Source organism: Puma concolor, chromosome C1 (genome assembly GCF_028749965.1).
Source record: "Puma concolor isolate L17-30 chromosome C1, mPumCon1.1.hap2, whole genome shotgun sequence".
Lineage (NCBI taxonomy): Eukaryota > Metazoa > Chordata > Mammalia > Carnivora > Felidae > Puma > Puma concolor.
The window spans coordinates 16954926-16973003 of record NC_141674.1 but is presented as its reverse complement, the minus strand read 5'-3'; the positions used below and the strand labels follow the sequence as shown (position 1 = coordinate 16973003).

General features: G+C 53.2%; 1 protein-coding gene across 5 annotated transcripts in view; it reads right to left on the bottom strand.

Annotated features, from left to right (window-relative positions):
- The window catches only part of EPHB2 (EPH receptor B2), a 187563-nt gene that overhangs the window by 33701 nt on the left and 135784 nt on the right, over positions 1-18078 (bottom strand). For all 5 annotated transcript variants that reach the window (XM_086715992.1, XM_086715990.1, XM_086715991.1 and 2 more), the window contains exons 4-5: positions 12045-12200; positions 10542-10877 (exon numbers count right to left, since the gene is read on the bottom strand). In XM_086715992.1, coding sequence (XP_086572118.1) covers positions 10542-10877; positions 12045-12200 — 492 coding nt within the window. The remainder of the gene's footprint in view (positions 1-10541; positions 10878-12044; positions 12201-18078) is intronic.

The following is an 18078-nucleotide window of genomic DNA, read 5'->3' as shown; positions in this document are numbered from 1 at the left end:
GACCCCTGCAAGGAGATGGAGCCCCAGGGAGTAAGCACAAAAGAGGCTTGTGGCCGAGAGGGGAAGAGGGGAGCCTGGCCAGGCAGGGCCTGCTTGGCTGGAGCAGGTGGTCAGGGGCCCTGCTGTCCCCAGCGAGCCCTGGGGGAGTGTCCAGTCCCTTCGTCAGTTGAGACTTGAGGAAGTGCTTTCCGCATGTGCCCCGTCTCCCTCTCAGGGCACGAGGGGGGTTGAGTCAGGTGGCCTCTCAGAGCCTTCTGGGACCAGGAGCCTTTGATGGTCAGGAAGACAGGAGGCCTGTGACCCTGGCTACTTCAAGAGGGAGTGGGTTTGGACCTTGCCCAGCTTGACCTCCGCAGCCCTGAGCTCTGAGGCAGGAAGGAGACCCCCGAGTGTGTTTGGCCTTTCCCCTTTCACCAGTAAGGAGACGCCGGGAGCTTAGAGCAGTGGGGAGAAGGCGCTGAGCACTGGCAGTGTGAGACCCCACCCCAAGCCCCAGTAGCAGATCCCGCTGCATCTGTGACGTCTTCACTGCACCTGACTTCCCACCACCCCCTGAATGACGCACGGATGTCCCACGTGGCCTCAGGGCCCACCTGCCCGGCACCTGCCAGCTACCTGCAACTTGCTCCTTTACTCCCAAGTGCCATCCAGACTGGCCGCCTTTCTGTTTCCAATCACACCAAGGTCATCATTTTTCTGACGATGTGTGCGTTGGCCCCACAGTGTTTCTGCCTGGACACCTCGTCCCCCAGATCTCCATGGCCTCCTCACTCACATCTCAGCTAAACCGCCCCTCCTCAGAGAGCACTCCCGGTCCACCCACCCTGCCCCCCCCCCCGTCACTTGCCTTCCCCCCCAGCTTTCTTTACTTTGTCGCACTAACACTATCTGAGGGCAGGGATCTCATCTCTCTTATTCAACCCTTTATCCCTCGTGCCTGGAACAGTGTGTGGCTCAGAAGAAGCATTCATCAATATACTGGAGGAAGGAAGGAGAAAAAGAAGGGCAGCCTCTCACCTTTCCTGGCACCCTCAGGAGGCTGTCTGAGTCACTGACCTTGGGGGTTGGGACCTGGAGCAATGTCTTCCGGCAGCGGCCGGGGGAAGGCAGCGCAGCTTCTATGATGGGCGTGACAGTTGGCTCTCCCTCAGAGCCCCTGCCCACTTGCGATGTCACACGGAGCCTCCTGCCAACCAGGCAGCCAACAATGCCACAACACTCAATTATTACTGTGCTTGCATTCTCCAGGGTCTCTAGCAGGAACACCTTCCCCGTGACAAGACTCCTAGAATTTCCGGTGGATAATGGGAGAGCTGTTTTGACTGTAGCAATACAGTAAACTCCTGACAATCCAACTGCAATTCTGGGTGGCCTGATCATAACTGTCACAACAGAATTTCCACAAATAAAACACGTCCAGAAAATGGGCCTCGTTTCTTTCTGATGGGACCAAACAGGGCTGTGGACAGAAAAGAAGGAATAGTTGGGAACTGGTGCCAAGGTGGCACTTTTCTACGAAGCAAAGGAGCTCTGTGGCCAAGAAAGAGAAACACGGAGTTCTAGACCCCTGCTACATTCATACTGCACACTCCTTTGTTCAAGGCTCTGAGAAGTCCTGCAGGGGAGAGACCCGGTTAACCGGGTGGTTGAGGTCTCATTTGGCTTTAGAGCCTCTTTTTCACATAACAGCTATTAATGTGTTTTGGAAGTAGTAGTTTGTGAAATATATTTTTGGGAAAAAAAACCCCATAACAACAAAAATCAGGTCCAGGAGATAATATCTCTTTCCTTGAACCTGAGAAAGGCTCCTGTCTAGGGTGGCTGTTCATCTGCACATTCATTCTTCCCTTGATTCGGCATAGATTTAACAGCACCTGCTGGGTGCTACCCAATCAGATGGAGTGGGGTTCATCACATCCACTTCACAGATGAGGAAAGCGAGAATCAGGTCAAGTCTCCTGTCCATGGTACCTCAGCTGGTGGGATCAGGACCCAGGTGGGATCAGGTGGGATCAGAACCCAGGCCTGCCTGACTCTACAGCCCAGGTTGGTTTTTTTCTCCCTGAGTACTTGGCGGGAGCCATAAGCACGATCCGAGGAGGCTAAGGCCACGCCTTGGGCTTGGTATGGTGGAAACATCCAATGGCCCACCTCCTAGGGGGCTGCTGAACAGCCTTGATCTTACCTCTGGCTGCTGAGTGGGACCCAGTCCTACCCCAGCACCTGGACTAGCAAGATGGTGACAGCCCAAGCTTCAAATCCGGTAGCCAAGGCAGCATATCTCACCCCTCAGTGCCTCAGTTTCTCCTCTATAGAATGGGGACAATGGCATGGATGTTGGGAGGTTAAATGAAAACCAGCATGTAAAGTGCTTAGCATAGGACTTGGTCCAGAGTAAGGGGCCGCGGGACGTCGGCCATATGTCGCTGTCTGGGCTGCTCAGACTCTTTTTTTTTTTTTTTTTTTAATTTTTATTTATTTAATTTAAGTAAGCTCTACACCTAACGTGGGGCTCGATCTCACCACCCTGAGATTGAGAGCCGCCTGATCCTCCAACTGAGCAAGCCAGGTGCCCCTGGGCTGTTCAGACTCTTAAGCAGCCCTGTGAGTAGCTGAGAGCTCAGAAAGGCTCTTGAATGGTGGTGACGGTGGTCGAAGGGGGAAGAGGCAGCATTCAGGGTTCAGATCCTAGCTCTCTAATGCCCAGGTGACTGTGTGACCTCAGGCAAGGTACTTTTCACTCTGAGTCCAGCTTCCTCACTTGTAAAATGGGACGTGGCAGATATGACTTACTGCCTACCAAATACCCATTCTTTCTTTGTCAAATTAACAAAACTTGGTTCTTAGCTAGGCACATTGTGCCCAAATAAAAGACTACATATTCCTAAACTCTCTAGTAGCTATAAGTGGCCATGTGACAATATGTGTGCCAATGAGACATAAAGCTAATGTAGTATGTGGGACCTCTAGGAAGTTTTTTTCAAAGGGAAGAGCCTTCTCACTCTCTTTCTTCCATCCTGCTGCCTGGAACATGGATGTGATAGCGGGAGCTCTTGTAACCATTTTGGCCTATAAAGGACAAGAGGCTGTGTGCTGGGGGGCCTGGATCCATCATGATTCCACGGAGTTGCCCAAACTCCTATCTTCTGACATCCCTTACATATAAGAAAAATAAACCTCCGTTTTGTCTAAGCCACAATGGTAGATTGGTTGTATTATTAACCACCTCATTGTATCTATACTCTTTGCCCTATAACTTGTGTAATCCTGCCCCCCAACTCTAGGCTTAGCCATGTGACTTGCTTTGGCCAATGGGATATAAACAAACATAATATAGGCAGAGCTTGAAAAGCCCTTGCATATATCTGCTGGCTGTCTTGGTTCCCTGTGATTGCCATAAGAACATGCCCAGGCCGACCTGATGAAGAAGAGACACAGAGAACAGAGTTATTGCCCTTGTTGTCTCAGCCAGGACCATCCTGACAGTCTGACAGCAGTCAACCTCAAACATGCCATAAGGCCCTGAAAATATCCCAAGAGCTGCCAAATACCCCGGAGTAGAGGGCGTGCAAACGTATGAATATGCCTGCCCACCACCCCCCCACACCCCGCAACCCACCTGGCCAATCTGGAGACCTGTGAGCTAGGTGAACGCTTGTTTTTATGCCGTTGGTGTTGTGGTTGATTGTCAAACAGCATCTCTTACTTTTCTTCCTGTTATATGCAGCCAAACTCAATCTTAACTGCTACTCTAGACCAGCAGTGCCTTCCCCGCAGAAAGCTTGGGGGGATCAAAGAGGCCGATGCGTGCAGAGGGCTCGGCCTGGGGAGGGAAGTGCCCTCTCCCTCTCTCTTCATTTCCCCAGGACTGGGCCTCACTGGGGGCTCTCTTGGCCCATATCTCCTTCTGATCCTCTTGGCCCCCAGGAAGAGAAGTAGGTGAGTACACGCTTGTGCCAGTTCTAGAGACGAAGCCACTGTATGCCCGCCTCCCAGGAGGGCGGGAGGATCAGAGGAGAACACGCTGGCAGAAGGGGCTTTGGAAAGTTGAAAGTCTTTCCATGAGAAAGCCATGTGGAGTGGTGTCACGGGCAGGGGCCGTGACACCGGGCCAGGGTCTGGAGACTGGCTCTGCCACGGACCTGCTGTGTCATCCTGGACAGCTACTTAGGAACCTCTCTGGGCTTCGGTCTTCCTCTCTCTAAAAAAAAAAAAGGTTTGACCTGCAGGGCCCCTGCCGATGCTGATGTGCTTTAATTTGGCTTATGTTACCTTCGATGACAGGCGGACCCCCGAAGATATCCACATCCTAATCCCAGAATCTGTGAATATGTTACCTTACGTGGCAACAGGGACTTTGCCGATGCGATTAAGGTTATGGCCCTTGAGATGGGGAGATTATCCTGGATTATCCAGGTAGACCCAATCTAATCTATTGAGCCCTTAAAGGAGGAGAACGTTTCCCAGCGGAGAGTCAGAGAACCGGAGAGCTGGGGCGTGAAGACACTTGACTCCCTGTTGAAGCTTTTGAATTGGGGGGGCCACGTGCAGGGGCTGGAGAGAGGGTCTTGCGGGCTAAGGGCAGCTGCCAGCCGGCAAGGAAAGGGAGGCCTCGCTCCTACCGTCCCGGGGCACTGAGTTCTGCTGACACCTGACCGAGCAAGGAAACAGATCATCCCTTAGAGCCGTCAGAAAGGAATGTGGCCCTGCCGACAGCTTGATTTGGGCCTGAAGGGATCCAGACTAGTCTTCTGCCTACAGAGCTGTGAGACAGGAGCTGCGTCTCATTCTAAGCTGCTGAGTTTGTGGTATTTTGTCATAGCACCAGTAGGAAACTGAGACACCTTCCGATTTTGTTTGAGGCCTAGCTGACATGTCTTATCCACGTACTTACCGTGTGCTAGGCGCTCTGTCTACACGATTGCTAATCCGGACACCATCTGGCAAAGCTGCAGTGATAGATCAATACCCATTTTGAAGGTGAGGACACTGAGGCTCGGAGAAGAGACGTCTCCCATGCAGCCTGGTCACACAACTGGGAAAGCGCGGTGTGGGACGAGGGCCGAGCTCAGCACCCAGGACGCATTTTTGCCCACACGACCCGCTAGGATGTGACAACAGGGGAGCTTCCTAACTGGCCAACCTACTGTTGAGTATAGGAGATGCCAAAGACTGCATTTGCCAGCCAGGCTGTGGTATGAATGGGCCCACGCGCACAGCCTGCCCCACTTCTGCAGAAGCTTCGGTCCAGCCAGCACGGGGCCCCAAATATGCGGTGATGTTACTCACTCTGCCGCTGCCTGCCTGGTGACTGCGGGCAAGTCCCTATATTCCCGATGCCTTACTGTCCTCACCCATGAGACAGGATAAGAAGAGGACCCACCTCATGGAGTCGATGTGAAGATTCACCGCCAAGGACTTGGGCCCGTGTCTGGCACACAGTAAACACTCGATAGATGCGAGCCATTATTATGACCCGGGTGAATAAAAGACGAGCTCTGCTTTCTGCCTGCTGCAGGCAGGCAGCCTGGGAGGCAGCCTGGGAGGCACCTTGAGACATGACCTCAGAACATCCCAGCCATCCCGCAAGGAGGGGCGGTGACACTCACGAGGAGATGCGTTCAGATGTGGGCTAAGTGACTCGGCTAAGGCTTTGCGCCAGCGAGCATCCAGGCTTGATCCTAAGCCAGGTTTGTGTGCCAGACTCCCAAACCCAGACCCTTCCCGGCCCATCTCAAACTGGGCAGGGGCACGGCTGCCCGGAGCTTGCTCCGGGTGAGGTGGTATCCATCACAGCCCCGGAAGGCGGCCAAGAGTACTGGACGCTGTCCCTGAGGATGAGCCCCACGTTACAGAAGTGCCACACGCGCCCCGGGTCTGCAAGGCCATCACCGCCTTGTGATTTGGATCTCCGCTTAAATACCACCTCCGCAGAGTGGCTCTCTTCGATCCCCTGGGTTGTCTTGCTTGTTTGTGTCGAGGGCCACAGACTCTGGACAGCAGGCTGCATCCTGCATCTGCCCCTTCCCAGCTGAGTGGCCCTGGGCACATGCTTGGCCTCTCCTCGTGCCTGTTTCTTCCTCCTTCAAGTGGGGATGTGTGGCCCAGCCTGGCCTCCTTTCTCCAGGGGGGGCCTGAGAGCACGCGAGAAAACAGGGTGGAAAGGCGTTCCAGGATGACGGAGCGTGGTTCGAAGGTGGCATGACGGCTTTATGAAGTCAGAAGGCAGCTCTGGCCCCAGTGAATGCCAAGGGAGTGTGAGCAAGGCCCAGTCACTTGCCCAAAAAGAATACTTTTTCCTTTTAAGGCAATGAGTTAGATATTTATATGTTGAATTTTAGGGTCTGATTAAAACCGACCACTGAATGCATTTGTCTGGAAATCAAGTCCCCAGCCTTGCTTTCCAGCCTATCGTAATTCTCTACACCCCACCTCACTCCATGCTTCCCTGAGCCCTTCTGCAAATGTTCACTGAGCATTCACTGTGGTGTGCCCCTGGCCAGGTGCCGGGAAAACCGTGGTGAGGAAAAGCAGACCCATTGTGTACCCTCACGTGCTGATGGCGGGGGAGACAGACAGGAACGCCACGATCAAAGGCATAAGGCTAAAATCTCAACCAGGGAAGCTTGAGGGCCATGGTGCTGGGGGTGTGACCAAGTCAGGAAGGCCAATAAAGATGAGCTAAAGTCTGAAAGAAGAGTGAGGAGAAAAGCAATCCAGGCAGAGGGAACATGTGCAGAGGAACAAAAAGAACTCTCCCTTGCTTGCCTCCCGCACTTCCCTCCCCTGGGACACCTTCCTCCCTGCAGGATTCCATCTCTTCTTCTTATAAGCTTCTCCATTCTCCAAAGCCAAGCTCAAATGCCTCTTCTTCCAGGAAGCCTTCCATGACTTGCCCTCCTCCCGTTCTCCAGGAGGAAATGATCTTTCCTGCCTGCGATCTCTCTCACCTCCCCATATATATCCTTGGGCCCTTATTCATTCCATCTTTAATGTAGATGCTGTATCCATGTCTTTCCAACCAGGGCATCGATCCCCAAGGGCAGGAATTCTGTCTTCTCTAGTATAGATTTGCAGTCACATAGTTCTGAGTTTATATCCTAGTTGAGGCTACTTACTCGTGGGACTTTTGCATAAATGGCTCTATCTCTCCGGGTCTCTGTTTCCTTATCTGGCAAATGGGGATAATGTGCTGAGGGCGTGGTGTGGCTGCACAGGCCCCAGCTGGGCTCTGACCATCCTGAGAGAGTCAGCTTGTCAAGGGGCTTGAAACAAAGAGGAGGGAGATAGGGTGTTTGTGATCTAGAAAGCCCCAGGGCTTTGAGGGCATACAGGGGCTTAGACTCGCTTAGACCCGGGTTTCCCGAGTTTGTCTCATGGTAAGGAATACTTGAGCCACTTGTTACAAATGCAGATTCCTAGAGCCCACTCCAGGAATTCTGATTTAGCAGGTCTGAGGTAGGGCCAAGAACTTGTGTTCTGGAAAAGCTCTCGTATAGTTCTGATGCACAATTTGGTGGAAAAATGGAAGCCCTGAGGGAGGCAGTGATTTTCACGAGTGTGATGGGTTGGATCAGTTATCTCAGCTCTGCCTCTTGGAACAGGATTGTGCACCCACACCCTTTGCCAAGTAACTCTGCAGGGCTCATTTGCTGTTGGTGACTGTGTCCCAAGCAGAGGCATGTGTTTGTGTGGCATGGCTTGGCCCGGCCACTTGTGCTCCCAGCATTCACCGTAAGAGAAACAAGCCTGGGTGGCTGCCGGTCCAAGGGGAATGGGAGACATATGGAACAGACTGAATCCAACCCACATTCTGGAGTCCTGCCCAGAATAGAGAGCCCTGCTGCAGAGTAGCTAAACTCTAGCTGCCCCACAGACTAGTGAGTGAGAAAATAAATGTTCATTGTTGTAAAGTACTAAGTTTTGGGGTGGTTTTGTTACGCAGCATTGTTACAGCAATAGCTGACTGACACACCGAGGCCATGCAGTAAATCAATGGCAAAGCTGGGATTCAAACTCAGGTTTGAATCCAGTGCTTGTTTCTCACTGCATCTGTCTTTCAATCCTGAGGGCTCCCCCTTGCTCCTTCTCCTCTGGAAGCCTCTCACTTCCACTCTGTTCCATCTCTAATCTCTGGGAACTAGGGTCCAGCTCAAGCAGCCAGACTCTACTCCTTGCAGCTAATAAGCTGAGGCTTCTTGAGTAGGCCTCCCTCAGGGCTCCCAAATAGGTCCAAGGGAGGCTGCTACAGCCAGGGAAAGAACTCCCTCTCCTCTACCTCCATTCCCCCCGCTACCAGGAGCCTGGGCTTCCCTACCTCAGAGCTTTGTCCAGTTGGACAGCCTCACAGCTGAGGCTTCATAATCTGTGAGGTGTCTTTACCAACAGCTGTTGGTTCTCTCAGATTGCCTGCCTTGAGTCAGCTCCATCCGGATCCCCAATCTGAGTGGGGCTTAAATGCACCCATGACCCCACAAGAACTGCAGGCACGTGCTCACAAATATGCCCTGTTGGCCACAGCGAGACCGCAACCATTCACAAACAAAACCACACTCCTTCTCATACACAAACACACAGAGAGGCAGGGCCACATTCATACGTATAAACTCGTGCTCAAACACACCCCCCTCCAAGCCCCTCACATTCAGACACACTCATGCTCATGAATGCATGTATAAATAAGAAGCCACATGGCCACAGAACATGTAATCACAATCATAAACACATGGTCGCCCAAACACATACAGTGACGCACCCACGCATTCTTACACATGCACTCGCTCTCACACGCCATCAAACCCAATGTCCTCGGACATACCCTGGATTGTGCCCAAGCACAATCTGTTTGTCCTAGTTAATTCCTGTCTCTTACCCTTCCTGCTTTGTGACTCAACTTCTCTGACCATCATCTGTCAAATGGGGGCATGGATGTCTCCTACTCAAGGAAGCTGGGGATATGCAGTGAGGTCATGTATAGAAAGTACCCCTCAGCCAGGTGGAGCTGGTTGGCCCCTTTCCTTCCATGTCCTTGTTCATGCCTTTCCTCATTCTTTTTTTTTTTTTAATGTTTTTATTTATTTTTGAGAGAGAGACAGAGCACAAGCATGGGAGGGGCAGAGAGAGAGAGGGAGACACAGAATCCGAAGCAGGCTCCAGGCTCCGAGCTGTTAGCACAGAGCCTGATGTGGGGCTTGAACTCACAAACCACGAGATCATGACCTGAGCCAAAGCTGGACGCTTAACTGACTGAGCCACCCAGGTGCCCCGTAAGACATTTCTTTCTATCACTCCCTTAAAATTTTTTTTGGTCCTTTAAACTACAGGTCAAATCCTGCCTCTTACAGGAAGCCTCCCTAGACCTATATCTCTGGATCCCCTGTGCACTTACTGTGTGGGTCTCACTTGACATCAGAAGGATAAGGTGGGTAGCCCACTCACCTTTTCTCCTGGAGCCTGGCCTCCCTTGGCTCTTCCTTGGACAGGGCCCCCCAGACCATGCTCACGGCAGAAGCTGGGCAAGGGTTGTTGACTGAATAACTGAGGGGCACACTCAGTTTTCAGCCTATAGGTCCCATGAAGTCCTTGAAAATCTCATGTGGCCCTTGGTTGGGGGATGAGGCTGGAAAGTGTCTCCTGGACCTGGGCACATGGGGGTCACTGGCGACCCAGAGGACAGTGGTCTTGGTGGAGTGGACTGAGGAAGGAATGGCAGCAGTGGTGAGACTGCCTTTTGGCAACTTTTTTTTGCCACGAGGGAAGTAGGGCAGAAGGTGGAGTGACGTGGGGTCCCGGAAAGGATTATGAAAGGTGAGCTGAGGGAGGAAAGTTTGCCTGAGTTGAACTGGAGGGTGCGGGAGGCTCACAGAAGACACCTGTGGAAACTGCTAGATGTCTCCTGGCTGTGTCCCCACCGCCCACTGTGAGAGGTCTAAGGTAGGCTTCGAGGGGTCACATCCCCTGGCCTCCTCCGTGGTTCGGTGAGGCCACATGACCAAGCTCTTTCCGGGGGAAGGTGCACAGAAGTGACAGGTGCCACTCCTGCTTACCCGGCTTGGAACATTACTGTGGCCCTGCGTCCTCTCTCTCCCACCCTCCCCGCAGGCCGGAGCACAGACAGGCCTAGCACCTCAGCGTCGGTCGTGCACACAGGCAGGGGGCATGGGGGGCGCTGACGCACACGGAAGAACCCGGGCCCCCGAGTCTCCAAGTGGATCCGATCTACCCACTAGCCTGGATTGCTCACCTGTGGACTCTCACAGGGGAGAAGCCTGAATTTCTGTGTTAACTTCAAGCCACTGAACCCTTTTTGTTATAGCAGCTTCACACTTACCTTCAACGACACACATTCACCAAACGACAGCGGTTATTATGAACACCATGACAACGGACAGGTAAACGCTTACCCTCCCAGGTGAGTACAGCCTTGGAAAAGCAGAAGCCACTCCACAGGGGCGAGAGGGTCTTTGATGAGGGCTGGCGGGATACTGGTTTGCACAGCAGGGCGTGGCCCCGCCCCCGGGGTGTGCATTTGAAGTGCTTACCTGCCTGGTTGGTGGTGATGTTCACGGAGGCAAACTGAGGCGAGAAGGGGCTCTGGTCGGTGACACCGTTCACGGCCTGGATCTCGAAGGTGTACTGGGTGTGAGCCAGCAGGTCACTGATGTAAATGCGCGGCTCGGTCAGGCCCAGCTGGCGGGGCGCATACTGCACGTTGTCCCCACAGCGGGTGCAGGCGCCCCGGCCTGAACCACAGCTCTTGCAGATGATGTTGTAGACGAGATCCTCACGGCCTCCTGAATCGCGGGGCGGGGTCCACTCTAGCATGAGGGAGGTCTCATTGACACTGGAGATCACCGCCTGGGGTGCGGAGGGGATGGCTGAGGGTGGGGAGAGGTTTCGGTCAGTGGGGGGCTGTGGAGGTACTTTCCCCAAGGGACGGCTCTCTGCCCACTGCCCTGGCTCCAGCCCAGGCCCCCAAAGGCTTCCTTCGCATCCTTTCTCCCCTCCACCCATCAGAGAGATGCTTCTAGAATATAACTCTCATCTTGCTGCACATCTGCTTAACCCTTTCTCCCTGGACTCCAACCTCCTTGGTGTTTGTTACCGGGACCAGGACCGGTCTTTTTGTGTTGGGGATTACACCCACCTGATATCTATTTCCCCTTCTTCCTTCTAATAGCACCCCGATTTTATTTGGGGGGGGCAATATGTCCAGCCAGAAGACTATATTTCCCAGCCTCCTGTGATTAAGTGCTGACCACTGACATACGGCAGAGGTTTTTTGGTTAGGATCTTTCCTTAAAAGGGCACAGCTATAAAATGTGCCTTTGTCCCTTTCCTCCTTCCTCCGTCTAGAATGTGTGTGATGGCTGGAGCTTCAGCAGCAATGCTGGACTAGGAAGTGACCCAAAGGAGAGGAACCACATGCCGAGGGTGGCAGAGCAGAAAGAGTGAGCCGGGTCCCAGAGAACTTCACGGATTTGCCACAATTATCCCAGGGGTACCTATCTTTGGGGTTCTGCGAAGCGAGAGAATAAATCCTTATGGTTTAAGTCACTGGGGTCAGCTCTCTCTCTTGTCGCCTGCAGCTGAATGCCATTCTTGTCTGATCCAGGGGTGGGAGATTGCCCCCGTAGTCACCCCTTTCTTTGAGAACGCTGGCCTGTGATTCAGGCGGCCGCCACCAGGTTAGAACACCGGGCAGCCTCTTCTGTCACAGACACCAGGTTGGCTCTCCTTCTGCCAAGCCTCCCATTTACTCTCCCTTTGTGAATCGAGACCTTGACTTTATCCTCCATGTGACTGGCAGGAGGAGGTAAGGAGCCAGATGCCAGCTCCATGGTAGCTGCTTGTTGGCAATACAACCACCCCAGGATGGTCCTTTTCCAAACAGCTTTTCATTTCCCCTCCCATCAGGTGATTGGCTGCTCCCCTCTCGGGAAAGGCTGGCTGCAGCCCGACGGCTGTCCAGCCCTTGCTCTGAGCTTTCTGCACGTGGACTCGGGACTCGGTCCGGCATTGCTCCCGAGAGGCCCCGAACGTACTTGTGCAGGGCATGTCCAGGGGGTCCAGGTCTGCTCTGTAGTAGCCGTTGCGGCAGACGCAGTTGGTCGCCCCTTCGGAAGTGGTCCGGCTGTTGATGGGGCAGTGGGTGCAGGCCTCGTCCCCTTGGTTGGCCTTGAAGGTTCCAGATGGGCAACCTGGGACAGAAGACAAGGAGAATTGCTGGAGAAACCGGAGGAGGGCTCAGAGGTCGCAAGGCATGGAGAGGCCCTGTAGTTTCTCGTAGATGCCACACGGCATCACGGAGGGGCCGCGAAGTGCAGTTGTTGGGAAGTCCCATCTCCTAAAGCTCCTGGGGGCCTCCAGGCTCCAACCTGGCAGTCCCTTCTGTGCCCAGAAGGTTCCAGGCTACCTGGCGTCTTGTCTCTGAAGCTGTCTATGGGTTCAGCTGGGGCTCCTAGCAATCCTGCTTCAAATACTCCAGGTTGGCTGAGCCACAGCTTCCAGGGTCAATCCTGACTTATTCCGAAGACCCTGAAGGGGTCTGGGGAAGCGCCCATGGCCCAGTCTTGCTCACTAATGTCTGGCCGAACCCTGATTCTTGTAACTAGATTCCTGGCTTCCCGATGATTGAGGATGATTACATTACAGTAGCAAAGTGCGGGGCATGTAGAAAGATGACGTGGGTATAGCAGGAAAGAACACTGACTTTGGAAGTGGACAGGACTGGGTTTGAGTCCCAGATGGGCCTTTTACTAGCTGTGTGGCCATAGACAAGCGGCTTACGCTTTCTGAGACTCAGTTTCCTTATTTGTAAAATCATGATCCCAAGACCTATTTCTGAAAGCCATTGGGGGAATCCCTTGCACAGTGTGGGCGCCCAATGAGTACTAGCTGTTAGTGCAGCAGGTGTTTGATCAACTTATTTCGCTACACGGAGCCTGCAATACCAGGGACAGCCTGAGGAGGGAAGTGTCTGCACTTGATGGGCATGTTCATCTAAGAGGGCTCTTCCAGAGGCTTCGGCCTTCTTCCCTGCTCTGGGGGGGACTGCTCAGGATCTGGGTTCAGGCCCTGCAGCTCAGGGCTCAGGTTCTACAAGAAATGACCAGTCCTATGTGGCCCAGTGTGCAAATCCACCCTACCCTCTTCCTCCTAGCCCTGGGCTGGGAATCGGGAGGCCTGGGGTCCAGGCCCTGTCCCTCTCCTGGCCTGTTTCTTCTCCTGCTTACTGGGGTTCATAATCCCAGCTCTGCTGTGATCTTGGGAGGGAGGATCACGGAAGGGGTAACTGAGAAGGCGGATGGGGAAGAGCTTTGCAACAGGCAAGTTCCTCCTTGGAATGAAATGCGGCTACACTGTCCCCGGGCCAGGGACGCTCACATTCCATGCCTGTGTGCTGTGTGACCTTTGGCAAGCCATCTCTGCCTCTCAGAGCATCACTTTCCTCATATGTAAATGGCTAACATAAATTTCCCTCAATTATTTTTCCAGCCCCAGTTTCCAAGCTTATCCTCCAAGTTCACATCTTAGCAAACTGCCCTCCTCTCAAGTCTTCAACCAGCTCCAGCCTCGGAGACCCCACCCTCTTTGGCGCTTCTGTTACTTGAGATCGGAAAGCTTTACTCCCCTGCCATAATTATTCATCAAGAGGTCCCCTGGCCGTGCTCTTGGCTCCCTCAGGATCGGAGCCCTGTCTGATTCACGGCTCCTTCCCCTGTGCCCAGCACAGAACCCAGCACTCAGCAGATGCTCCATTAACACCGCTTGAAGTTGCCTTGCCTAAGCGGGAAGAGCTTGGGCTTCGGGGATCGTGCGAGTAGGAAGGCAGTGAAGAACGGTGGCTGGTGTGCAGGCTGCTTGGCCAATCCCCAGCAGTATGACCTCGGGCCAGTCGCTTAAGCTATTTCCTTCCTGCAAAATGGGGACAACAGCATCTATGTTCTATAATTGCTGTGAGGATTACACTGGTTAATTTAGGCGAAAATGCCCGGAATAATTCCTGGCATTATTGAACGGTATCTGGTTCAAATACCAATCTGCTGGGTGACCTCAGACAAGTAGTTCACCTTCTGTGAGCTAAAGTTTTCTCATTGCTGAGAGAGCATCTACCCCACAAAGTGGACTCCATGCGATGGCCAGTGTCTGGCATGGGGGTGGGGAAAGGTTGTGGTTACAATCTCAGGGCTTTGCTGGATGACACAAGTGTGCAGTAAATAAGCCACACACAAGTCCCCCTGGGACACTAGGAAGCAGCACCCTCCCCCTGGGGTCCTAGTTTACCTGCCATTTGGAGGGGGCTTCCAGAAGGTGGCAACCGACTTAACAGACAACTACACTGGCTGATGTCAACTGGACCAGGCCCTGTGGGGATCCTGAAGAGCCAGCTCCAGTCCAGTCCTTAAGAAACTGCCAGGCAAGGGCCAAGTCAGGACTTTGACATAACCATTCAGGCCAAGGTGACACTAAGGAGGATGACACTGAGTGCTCTGGGGAGTTATTAGGGCTTCTGCTGTACAGCTGGGGATACCAGGCCTTCAGAGTGTAAATACGAAACAGCCAACATTTACCGAGTAGTTTTTGAAAATGTTTATTTATTTTGAGAGAGAGAGAGAGAGAGAGAGCAAGCCAGGGTGGGGGTGGGGGGGCAGAGAGAGAGGGAAAGAGAAAGGGAGAGAGAATCCTGAGCAGGCTCCGTGCTCTCAGCACAGTGCCTGATGTGGGGGGCTCGATCCCACAAACCACAAGATCAGGACCTGAGCGGAAATCAAGAGTTGGATGCTTAGCTGACTGAGCCACCCAGGCAGCCCTTACTGAGTACTTACTAAATATTGGCACTGTTCTAAGTACTTAACCCATAGTAACTCATCCAGTCCTTACCCAGCCCTGTGATGGAGGGAGTGTTATCACCTGCATTTTCAGATGGAGGCATGAAGGCACAGAGGTGAAGTAATTTGCTAGGATGTGAGCTTACCGTGGCACAGTTGAGATTCAATCTTGGGTGGTCTGACTCTAGAGGCTTCCCTAACCACCACACTACACTGCCCTTATGCAACTTGCATTGTTGTCAAAGGTCTGTGAGTGCTGGGCAGGGATTGGCAGCTCCTGGGCGGGTGCCCAGAGCTCTCTCCACTTGACTGCACTGGCTTTGGGGTCCTGAGTCCTCCTGCCCTCCTTCCTTCTTACTTTCCTCTCAGGCACCAGAGTTTCCCTGCTGTCTGGATAAAGAGTGCCATCTTGGCACTATCCAGTCAGCTCTGGCTCTAGTTAAGTGATTGATCTCTCTGAGCCTCAGTTTCCTCTGCTGTAAAGTGGGGGTACAGGGCTTCTGTGAAGGGGGGATCTAGGACCATCCTAATAGATGCCAAAAGGTTTTGATCCCAAGATCAGGACCCTCCTGGCTCCCTTTCGGGCAAGAGCCGGCCCAGCTTAGCACATCTCTCCCATCTGCTGGTAGTTCCCGGGGCCTGGCTGGTGAGTGGCTGCCCACAGTCTCCTCTGTGCCGCGCCAGCCCCTCCATCTGGGCCACCTTCCTGGCTGTCCTTCCCAGTCACCACATCCTGGTCCCATCTCAGACTCCCCAGGCTGCCTCCTTCAGAAGCCTTCCCTCTTTTAGGTGTCCGGCTGGATACCCCTCCGCCTTCTCACTGGGCGGCTATGGTTTCTGTATCTCTCGGCACCGTGCTTCACAAAACCCACTCTTTCGTCTTGCAAGGTGACGTCACTCTCCACCCAGTCCCCCGGAACCCTGGATGCCTCCTCCCTCCCCTCACCCCCTGCGGCCAATTATCAGGTCTTCCCCCCACTCAGCAGTGCCCCGTCCTGGCTCTTCCCTCCTACTGTTCCACCCATGCGGGCATCCAGAAAGCTCTTCTTACCTACTCCTTAGCCTCTCATGGCCATCTGGCCTCCTCCTGCCCACCCTCTAGAGCCAGCTATCTAAAGTACAAACCTTTTTGTGCCACTTAAAAATCCACAATGGCACACAATGGAATATTATTTGGCCGTAAAAAGGAATAAAACACTGATACGTGCTACAACGTGGATGAACCCTGAAAACACTGTGCTTAGTGAAAGAAGCCAGTCACAAAAGGCTACATGTTGTATGCTTCCCTTTATCTAAAAGTGTCCAGAACAGCGATCTCTAGAGACAGAAGTAGCTTAGTGGTTGCCAGGGACAGGGGAGAGCAGAGAATGGAGAGTGACCGCTAATGGGCAAGAGGGTTTCTTTCTGAGGTGATGAACATGTTCTAAAATTGACTGCGGTGACAGTTGCACAATTCTATGAATACACCAAAAATCACTGAATTGTACAATTTAGCTGAATTCTATGGTATGTGCATCACGTCACAATAAAACTGCTATTAAAAAAAAATCCACAACAGCTCCCCAAACTGTTCAGGGCCCCCAGGCCCCCAGGGCTGGCACCTGCCCGCCTCTCAGTGCCCACCACCCTGAGCTTTGTGCTGTTCTGCACAGTCCGCTACATGTGGTGCCTGCCCCAGGCCTGCCTCCACACCTCCGGCCTCTGTCCACCCTGCCCTCATTCCCTGCAATGCCTTCCCCTTGTCATCAAACTCCTACACCCCTTTAAGACCTGGCTTAGGTACCCCTCTTCCAGGAAGCCTTTCCTGGAGGGAAGGCTTCTTTCTCTCTCTTTTTTTTTTAATGTTTATTTATTTATTTTGAGAGCGAGAGGGTGTGTGGTGTGGGTGTGTGAGTGGCAAAGGGAAAGGGAGAAAGAGAATCCCTAGCAGGCTCCGCACCGTCAGCACAGAGTGTGTGATGCAGGGCTCGAGCTCATGAACTGGGAGATCATGACCTGAGCTGAAACCAAAAGTCGGAGGCTTAACCAACGGGTGTCCCAGAAGTGCCTGTTTTGCTTACTTAGGCATGAATCTGTAAGTGCCTGGCTGGATTGTGAATTCCCAGTCCGATGCCGGGTGCCTAGCAGGTGACGGGTGGGCGAAGTGACAAAGCTGCAAAAGCGTCCAGTGCAACCCCCTTATCCGACGTTGGAGGAAACTGAGGCCCAAAGAGGGGCAGACACACCGGCAGCAGAGGCAGATTCTGATACCAGGTATAGTGTGTGAGCGGGGGGAGGCCCTCAGCTCTGGTCTGCCACCTCTTTGCCCACAGAGAGGTCAGGAACCGCAGCCCGCCCTCAGTGCCCAGTGCCCTAGGGGCCGTGCCACTCCTAGCTTCTCAGCTGGGAAGGCATTCTGTCCTGCCAACATCCGGGTTTCACGCACAGAACTGGGAAGAAAATGGACCTGGAGGCCGTGCGTCTGACAGGTGCCTTCTCTGAGACTCAGTCCCCTCCTCCGGAAAGGGGGCTGATGTTACGTGCAAGGTATGGATGCAGTCAGAGTCTCTGCGTGGCTCTCCCTGACCCACTTCTGCCTCCCCTCTAATCCCCCACACTCACTGGAGAGATCTGAATGAATCGGACCCACCACACTCTGCTTATTCTAAACTCACAGGTGGCTCCCCGTGGCACTGAGAACTATCCCACACCCAGCCCTGGTCTGAGAAGCCCGCCAGGCTGGCTCTGTGGTCTTCCTGGCATTTCTGGACACTTCTCTCACTCAATTGCACTCCAGCCCCTCGGTTGGCAAGAGTGCCCCTGCCTCAGGGCCTTTGGCCATGCTGTCTCTCTGCCTGGAGCACTGTCTCTGCTTCCTATGGTTGACCTGCTTCTTTCAGGCCCCAGCTTTCTTTTTTTTTTTAATTTTTAAAAAATCTTTATTTATTTTTGAGAGAGAGAGAGAGAGAGAGAGAGAGAGAGAGAGTGCATGCAAGTGGGGGAGGAACAGGGAGACACAGAATCCAAAGCAGGCTCCAGGCTCTGAGCTGTCAGCACAGAGCCTGACATGGGGCTTGAACTCACCAACTATGAGTTCATGACCTGAGGTGTAGTTGGATGCTTAACTGACTGAGCCACCCAGGCACCTCTCAGGCCCCAGCTTTTTTTTTTTTTTTTTTAATTTTTTTTTTTTAATGTTTTATTTATTTTTGAGACAGAGAGAGACAGAGCATGAACGGGGCAGGGGCAGAGAGAGAGGGAGACACAG